Raw genomic sequence first — 9276 nt, 5'->3', positions numbered from 1 at the left:
CTTCTCGAGGCAAGGACCCAGCTCGCCACCCTGCAAGGGGCCGCGTTATCCACCGAGATCCCCTCCAAAGCACAGATTCCAAACCCTTCCTCTGGTCACTAAATGTAGCAGCTTTTCGTATCAAAACCCAACAGAAAAACAGTAAGTATGTGATGAAAACCGTGTCCTGAGCACTGAAAAACAGGCCTGGAGAAAGGAACTTTGAAAAGAAAAGGAAATTGTAACATGCAGGAAAACAATCTAAAAATAAGGGACAGAACCGGGCGAGAGACTATTTGTTATATTCTAAATTCTACCCTTATTTCCAAGAGCCAAAATACATTACCCAGGAACCTCCGGAGCTGAGTCCCGTCTACAGATTAATCCTGTCTTCATAGCAGCACATGTGAGCAATGTAAAGTATTCTCGTTAAATAATATTGCTTCGAGGCAGCGGTATTGTCAAGGAGGCTCGAGGCGAGGCTGTGGGTAAACACGTTTTCATCAGGAGTGTGATGCAGTCCCCGGGGTCACCCCTTACAGCAGACCTACTGCAGCCAGGCCACCCGCAGGGCCGAGGAGGCCTCCATCCAGCATTCTGGGGCTCTGCACTTGCAAAGAACCTTACAATCATGTTTTGTAACTTATTCCAGCGTGAGGAGCACGCGATTCCGTCCTGAAACATGAGGCGGCACGCTGGTGATTCTAAAGCCTTTTTTAGGGGGACTCTCTCAGAGGGGTGAGGAGGAGCCCAGGATGGACTTGGGGTGTCCTCTCTAGAGAGGTCAACAGTTCCTCATCCCGCATGAAGTCACTCAAGGGCAAAGCAGAATGTGAGGCTTCTGAAGCAAAACAGCCTGCACTCCCGCCAGCTCTGAAAGCGAAGGGGAAAATTCTTTCTTCTCCGACGCCTCCCCGTGTTCCATGACGTTTTCATTTTTCCCAATGAGGTCTGTTCTTTGTCTCTATAAAAACACTGATTTCAAAGCCAAGGAAAAGCTTCCTCCGCCTCCTGAACTCGCCCAAGGAAGGGCTTTCTCTCTCTCAAGATGGAGCCCTCACCCGGGGCTTTCTGGAGCGTCCCAGCTCCCTGGAGGTGTTCCAGGGAAGGCCCTCTTTATGTAGAGGACATAAGAGCATTAGCTGAATGATGCCTGTGATCTCAAACCAGTACAGAAAACGGACCCAGGAGTTGGGGAGGCGAGGCCCAGCTGGGCTCAAAACTTCTTGGGGCTCCGGCAGTCTGGAGGGGGCAGGGTGAAGACCCCGTCCTGGCCCAGCTCCACCAAATCCATCTCCTCCCTGATCGAGAAGCACAGAGCATGGTACCTAGGAGCAGGGAACACTCAGCAACTCAGAAATTCATTCCCACCTTTTTCACTTAGCATGATTCTTAAAGAAAAGGGAAATACAAATAAACAGCAAATCCCAAAGAGGACCCAGCAGACCTTGGGAAGGAAACTGAGGGGCGGCAGGTGTGAGACACACATGGGTGTCTTCCCAGCACTGCCTCGAGGGTCTCTGGATAGGGACCCGAGGGTATCTGCATGGGGACCCCACACCAGGGTCTCATTTCACCCAGAGTACATGGCGCCCCCTAGCGTGAAGCCAGTAGGAGAAGACCAGGGCGCTGCAGAACCATGAGGCCGTATTCGGTCCGATTGGTGAGGGATTAACGTTGAGGTTTTTAGGAATGTAGAAAGAAAGCAGAAGAGGGATGGTCCATCTGGGTCCCTCAAAGGCATAAGTGACAGATTCCACCCTCAACGGAGGGCAGGTGTCACCGGGAGAACTTCCACATGGAAAGAAAGACACAAGTGGCTGAGGATGGGCACACACCGGGATGCCGGGCACCATGCCCTAGACAGCCAGGTCTCCCTGAGCTCCTCTGGCCCCGCTGCTCCATGGACACTGGGCTGGTGGCAGAAGCTGGCACGAGAGAGTGTGCCTGAGCCAGCTGCTGCCCTAGCAGCCTGGGGACGCTCAAGCCCTGCTTCCCCACTTCCCAAGGGCCACCAAATGGCCTCGGTGGATGCCTGTGCTCTACTTAAGACATTCTTTTTGGGACTTACCTCCTAGCCAAAGCGGGTGTTTTCTTGTATTTGATAAACCTGGCAATTTGTCCACCAGGCATCAGGAGAGAGAAGCGGGTTACTGGGCCCAGGGGCTCTGAGGGAGCCCCTTTCCGAACAGGGCAAAGCAGGAGGGGCCCTTCCCAAAACCACCACTGTGACCTGCTGTTCTCTCCGCTGTGGACCGTGCCCCCAGCCCCTGGTGACCTGCCTCTGCAGTGACCCCAGAATGGGGCTGGAATCAAGCTACTTTTGCTCTCCACATTCCTGCACATTGCTCAGGTCAGCTCACCCTTGAGAACCTAGAGAAGATTCTTGGGTCCTGGCTCCACACGGCTCAGGGTCACAGGCCGCCCAGGCTGGGGGCTGAGGCTCTCCCGGTCCCCCTGGCCTGTGCTCTTCTGCGAAAGCGCCTGGCTGGGAGGCGCTTGCTGGGCTGGCTCAGGGCACACCGGGAGGGCTTTGTGGCCAGGACATGCAACCCTTTTGGGCCCTGTCCCTTCCTGGGCCTCTGGCTACCGGTTCCAAGACAAGTTCCGGCATGAGCCAGGCATGGTACCTGCTCAGATGACCAAAAACTCTTTCAAAATCTCATGGTTATGAGCCCAGAGCAGTGGATCCAGGACCCAGGCCTCCTCTCCTTGCCCTCCTCTGCCTGCCCTGCTCCGAGTCTGAGCCGACCCCTAGGACCACGTCCCTCCGTCCCTCTTTGCAGTCCCCACAGAAGCTAGACAGTGCGGAACCCCACGTGGCAGAATGCAGCCCAAGGGTCCTGTGCTCACCCCCCCCCCCCCCGGCTCCATCCACCACCCCCTTTCCACGCCCTTGGCAATGAAGCAGTGAAATCAGAGAACACTACCGCTAAGAAGAATGTGCTCCGTCTCAAAATCTAGGAAAGCAAGTGGGTCAGGGCCAGCCTGAGCAGACCAGGCCAAAAGGTGACCTCGCTTTGTGACCAACACGTGGTGCAATCCCAGCACGCGGCGCTCCCTGCAGACATCATCTTGTATGAGAAGGCCAACCTGCAGTGGCCCAGAAGCAAACAGAGGTCCCCCATCAGGGTGGCCGCAGGCAGCCGTGGGGACATACAGTCACCACGGGGGAGAGAGTAGCAGCAGGTAATCACAGAGGCCCCCCGTGACGGGCGCTCCTGGGAGGGTGCCGGCTCAGGCCACACAGGCACCGGTGTCAGGGAGCCATCTCCAACCACCACACCCCATTCTCTCGTGCCATGCACGCACACACCAGGCACCATGGAAAGAAAAGGCCCACAGACAACAGCAGGCGCCACAAGTGTGGAACGGGGCGCAATCTCTCACCCTCCACGGACGGAACTGCACCCAGGACGGCCGGCTGTGTTCAACCTGCCCCCATTTCTCTGAAACCTCACCCAGGGCAACAGGTACGGACTTCCACAAAGAGCTTATTTCCCACGGAAAGGTTAGTGCCATAGAAACGACTCAATGTGGGGGGCTTACAAAAACAACGGAACAGGGGAAGGAAACCAAACGGGTTTTCTCTATCTAGGTGGAATGAGGGGGCCCACAGAGATTCTGCACTTGTCCTGGGGGACGGGGACTCTGATGGCGGCCACGGGCGACCCCACTCCACTGCACAGCACGTGTGTCCTCCCGCACTGCCTCGGAATCACTTTGAAAAGTGTTCTCCCTTCTTCTTCAGGGAGACACCTGCCCAGCCACCTCCCTCAAATGCCTTCCAGGCACCTGGGTCCCTCTGCGGCTGTCCCGCCAGGGCCCGGGCGGAGGCTGCTTTGCTGGTGAGAGGCTGTGACGCAGAGGACGGGCGATTTCCAAGAACCACTGCTCCTCAGGCACTTCCGGAGCTCTGCGTCGAAGCTGTCGCTGTTTCTCGTTGTGGTCCTGGACAGGAGAGCCAGCGCCGGAGCGGCCAGCAAAACTGACAGCTGACCTTTACGAGGACGCACTGCGCATCTCCAAGACACACTGAAGGACTCCTCTCTCCTTCCTGAGCTGGGCTTAGCATTAGACAGCTCTGGCTCAACGCTGCTCGTTGACAAAGATCCAGGCACCACTGGCCATCTTAATGGAAGTGCAGGAGGGGCTTCCTCAGGGACCCCAGAGCCACCCAACTGGCTGGAGCATCCCGTCCTCCGGTTCTCACCGTGTGGCAAACAAAACCAGTCGCATTGGCGGGGGCTGGGCGTGGAGGCACAGGCCTGCTCGCCACTGCTGCTGGGGTGGGGTCTCCTTCTGCTCATGGAAGGCCCAGGGAGGGGCCCTGGAGTTTCAGGCAGAAGAAATGGTTCCAATTTAAAACAGCAGATCAATGTGGGAGTGGTGAGGACTCTGTAACTGGGTGAAAAAGCAGCTGGAGCAGATGTCGTTTGGCACTGTTAGGTCCCCGTGTGGCCGTCAGCACCGGGACATTGGAGCCACGGGAGAATTCGGAAAGGTCTGGTCTGCAGAGCAGCGGCCCCGACTGTCCCCGGGAGTGCGATGTCTGCGGCCGGCGGATCCAGGGCCATCTTTCATCCTAGGAACCTTCCACCGCGAACGCCAACCCAGGAAGCCGCTGCTGTTACTTGAAGTTATCAGACAGAGCGGCAGGTTTACTCTTCGAGGGGATTAAACCCAGCGGGAACCCCAGACCTACGGCCAGTCATCAGACCGTCAACAGGTGAAATCCTCAAAAATACATGATCCCTTTTGTGTTTGCCTCAGGTGTACAATGAAGTCTGAACTTCATGTTTAAACAAAGAAAAACTTGGGGTCTGAAGTGAAATCGGACACCCCCCGCGTTAATGCCAACACTCTCTATGTCACATTCTGGGCGGAGAGGCTGTTAGGCAGTCCGTGGCTCGGCAGTTCCTGGCTTCCCCAACAGGCATCCGTCAGGTGCCCGGGCTTCCCCGGCAGCCTTGGTGTGTGCCTTGCTGCGTTTCTGTCTGTCCTCCCAAAGGCAGCTGGCCGTGCAGCGCGGAGCGGAGGGGCTGTCTTGACACATTCCTCGAGATGCTGAGCTCCAACCTCCTACCCATGCCCGACAGGGAGGCCTGGGGAGAGGAGGTGGTGCCGAGGGAGAAGGAAATGAAAGCAAAGAATTCCCAGAATCATACAATCAGTTGTCTGAACTTGTTTATGTGTTTTTGTTTTAAACCACGGGAAGGCAGGCGATAAAATAGAAAGGGCTGGGTGTGTCCAGGTGCCGCTGATGCCCGCAAGCCGCCGCGGGCTGTTCTCCTCCGTCTGTGGGTGTGGCCGCCTGAGCTGCCGGGTCCAGCTTCGGGGTCGCCGCTGGGTGAGTCCCACTCCCCCGCGTTGCAGGTGATCTCACTCCCCGGTGCCTGGCCCCTGGGGGCCGGTGGCTGCGATCACTCCGGCTGGTGTGGTCACAGCCCCACTGGGCTCCTCCACCCGGGACCTTTTGACCTCGGGCTCTCCAGTGGAAGAGGCGGAGGCAGAGGCGGTGGTGGCAGTGGCTGGGGTGGTGGTGGCTGTGGCCGCGACGGCCGCTGCTGGCTCCTTGGGCCCCACCTCGCACACCCGGGTGACCACCACTGGCGCGGACGAACTCGCTTGGGTTGCAAGGAGCTGCAAAGGGCTGGTGAGGGCTGGAATGGAGGAAGAAGAGGGTTACTCTGGGGTCTGGTTAGGACCCAGCTGTTTTTTTCAAGTCCCCTACACAGGGGCTAAGCTGCCAAGCAGGAACCGGAGGTCAGTGCACCCCTGCCAGGCAGGCCGGCTCCCCTCACTCTGCTCCATGCGGGCCTCCCCTCCCCACCTCATCTGCCCTGTCTCTGCTGGCTCCAGCCTGTCGGGTGGAGGCCCCTCTCGTTGCTGTCTGGATCCTGCTGGACATCAATGGCTTGCCCCACTCCTTTACACAGATGCACCGCCCTGAGCCACCCAACTGACACCCCGCCCGGTGCCCTGGCACCCCAGCACCCCAACTGTCCTCCTTCCTTCGACCTCCTGCCTCACCCCATGGAATGTGAGCTCCAGACAGTGGGCAGATCTGGGTTTTCCTTCCACCCTCTTTTATTTCCCACCCCCTTTTTTTTTAAGGGATAGAGTCTCGCTCAGTCACCCAGGCTGGCAGGTAGCAGAGCAATCACAGCTGACTACAGCCTCACTCTCCCGAGCAGCTGGGACCACGAGCGTGCAACACCACACCTGGCTAAGTTTTTGAATCTTATGTAGAGATGGGGTCTTGCTATGTTGCCCGGGCTGGTCTCAAACTCCTGAGCTCAAGCTATCTGCCTGCCTTGGCCTCCCAAGGTGCTGGGATGATAAGTGTGAGCCACAGAGCCCGGCCCCTTCCAGCCTCTTTTCTTAGCATTATCCCAGTGCCTGGAGTATAGCAGGTGCTCAATAAATTGAACAGAGTGGAGGATCGGGTGATACCGGGAGAACATTCTCGTGCTGCACTGACTCCCGGGAGCCACAGAGCTTAGGATGTGGCATGGAGAACAGAGCCAGGGCCTCACCGTAAGCGCTGCCGGCTAAACTGTTCGTGGGAACCGCATGCTTTCCGTTCTGAGTCACGGCCCGGACTGGAAGGTGGTGCTGCCCGAGGGTCACGGGTGTGGCGGGCTGCAGGATGGTGACCGTGTGTCCGGGGACCCCGGGGGCCATCTGGCTGGCCACCGTCTGGATGACTCCGCCAGCTGCGGGGATTGTGGCAAATGCAATGGTGGGTTTCTCCTCCAGGCCTGTGGGACAGGAACCAAGTCAGCACCACACTTGGCCAACGAGACAATCGATTTCCTCGACGCCTGGGCAGCAGGTTGGCCAAGTGGGGAAAGTGAGGTCGGCACTGGGAAAAAATTGGTTTGCTAGAGAAAAATCCCATGGGTGAAATAGGTTTGGGAAGAAAATTGTTAGGGTTTTAGAACAGTATTTTACTTACTTATTTTTTGAGACAGGGTTTTGTTGCTCTGTCACCCAGGCTGGAGTGCAGTGGTACGATCTCAGCTCACTGCAACCTCGCCTCCCGGGTTCAAGCGATTCTTCTGCCTCAGCCTCCTGAGTAGCTGGGACTAGAGGCGCCTGCCACCATACCCGGCTAATTTTTGTATTTTCAGTAGAGATAGGGTTTCACCATGTTGGCCAGGCTGGTCTCGAACTCCTGACCTCAAGTGATCTGCCTGCCTCAGCCTCCCAAAGTGCTAGGATTACAGGTGTGAGCCACCACGCCCAGCCTAGAACAGTATTTTAAATACCTTAGCTTTAACCAACCCAAATTTAGTCTGAGAAAGAAAATGTATTACTTGGAATGAAATGATCCTGATTAGAGCTGTAACTTGGCCTTCCCTCACCAAACTGCAGTTTCATTATGGCAGCATTGAAATAAACACCACCGCGGAGACGAAGTCGAGGGTGGAGAGTGGCGTAGGAGGGCGCTGCCTAACAGAAGGGGTTCCGGAGAGGAGCTTCTGGGGTCAGCTGCGTGTTCAGTGTCTACCCCGTCAAGCCCTAGGATCTGATTCCTTTTAGCAATTCAGAACTACTTTTTCCCTAAGTGACTTCTAAAGTCTCCGTATGAGGGAGTCGAAAAGAACAGCCTTCCCAGGCTCATTCTTTTTCTTGCAGAAAATACTAAATTCCAAATGCATGCAAGGCCGCAACACAACTGAATTTAACGTTACCTTAGGGCAAGGATGCAGCTATGTGCATCCAAGGGCCCTATTCAGCAAGGAAGGACGCATCTGCGGAGATTCATGGTTTTTTTTTTTTTGAGACGGGTTTTGGTCTATCGCCCAGGCTGGAGTGCAGTGGCGCAATCTAGCTCACTGCAACCTCCGCCTCCAGGCTTCAAGCGATTCTCCTCCCTCAGCCTCCTGACTAGCTGGGACTACAGGGGTGCACCATCATGCCTGGCTAATTTTTGTATTTTCAGTAGAGATGAGATTTCAGTATGTTGGCCAGGGTGACCTCGAACTCCAGACCTCAAGTAACCCACCCGCTTTGGCCTCCCAAAGCACTGGGATTATAAGCATGAGCCACCTGCCCAGCTCATGCTGATTTAAAAGGACAAGGCAGTGAGAGACAGAAGCAGAGAATCATCCTCCTCAAGCCCCAGGCCCAGGCTGATTGCGCTGCCTTGGGGACTTGCCGGCCGGGACCACCACGACGGGTCCTGCGAAGGCTGCCAGCCGCGGCTGCATTACCTCTGGCCTCGCTGCCCAGGTCCAGCACAGCTGCGCCTGCCGCATCATGGGAGCCCCCCGCCGAGCCCTGGCTGGTGAGGATGTATCCGTTGGCTGAGTTGGCAGATGTGGTGACCACCCTGACCATGGTGACGGTGGGGGCCTGCTGCACGACGTGGATGGCGTGGCCCGCGGGCTGCTGTGAAGTTACGATGGAGGCGGGCATGTAGGCCACGGGCTTGGCCACGAGGCTGGACGGTCGGGGAGGCACGGCCATGATCACTGGCTGGGCGCTGACGGGGGAGCCTGCACGGAGGGCGGAGAGCAGACAGTGACCCCTCCCGCACCTCCACGAGTCCCGCCCCACCCCGCAAGAGGGCCGCCCGCTCCTTACCGGGTGCGCTTTGGGAATACCGGTACTCTGGGACGGAAGCTAACTTGGACCCAAACTCAGGGTCGTGTGGAATGGGGGAGCCCTCCCGAGACAGGCACTCTGGGGTCTGCAGGCCGCTGGAGCGAGGGGACATCAGCCCGGGGTGTGTGGGTGAAGCTGGAGCGCTCCTGGAAGAGAGGGAAGGGCCGCGGCAGTCAGCGCCTGCGCTGAGGGATGGGAGGACGTTTCTGAGACATCACGCATCTCAGCGCCGTCACCCGCCCACGCTCCCTGGAGCTCGTCTCTGTCCTCCCCATTCAGACAGTGAGAAACGCCCCCGTAACCTGAACCCAGCCTTTAAAACTCCATTTGAGTGGGGGCTGCGTCGGGGGAGGCTCCGTTCCGTGGGAGGGGACGGTATCACGTGAGGTGTTGCAGTAAACGCAACAACCTACCGAGTTCACTTCCACCGAGGTCCAGCCAGGTGTCCATGAAAATGGCCCAGGCCTTCTGTGCCGAAAACATAAGCTTCTGTTTGGTGGGCGGAACCGTTCCACCATGAAAACTCTACCCCTGAGAGGGGTGTTTGAACATCATTTGGAGCTCAGTTGAAATGCTCCAAATGACGTTCGAACACTTTTTTGAAGTCCTACCTTAACCATACGCCCAGTTCACCTGAGAATCACAGTGCCAGACCCTATGCTCGAAATGAATTTTCAGATA

At 57.1% G+C, this 9276-nt stretch overlaps 1 protein-coding gene across 1 annotated transcript in view; it reads right to left on the bottom strand.

The window, feature by feature from the left end:
- Positions 1-262: 262 nt before the first annotated feature.
- The window catches only part of FOXK1 (forkhead box K1), an 82355-nt gene continuing 73341 nt past the window's right edge, over positions 263-9276 (bottom strand). The window contains exons 6-9 of the mRNA XM_030796130.1: positions 8575-8741; positions 8202-8486; positions 6519-6743; positions 263-5642 (exon numbers count right to left, since the gene is read on the bottom strand). Of these exons, the coding sequence (XP_030651990.1) occupies positions 5362-5642; positions 6519-6743; positions 8202-8486; positions 8575-8741 (958 nt within the window). The 3' untranslated portion in view covers positions 263-5361. The remainder of the gene's footprint in view (positions 5643-6518; positions 6744-8201; positions 8487-8574; positions 8742-9276) is intronic.

This window comes from Nomascus leucogenys, chromosome 17 (assembly GCF_006542625.1).
Source record: "Nomascus leucogenys isolate Asia chromosome 17, Asia_NLE_v1, whole genome shotgun sequence".
NCBI classification, from domain to species: domain Eukaryota; kingdom Metazoa; phylum Chordata; class Mammalia; order Primates; family Hylobatidae; genus Nomascus; species Nomascus leucogenys.
The sequence above is the reverse complement of the archived record's forward strand: the minus strand, read 5'-3'. Positions and strand labels throughout refer to the sequence as shown.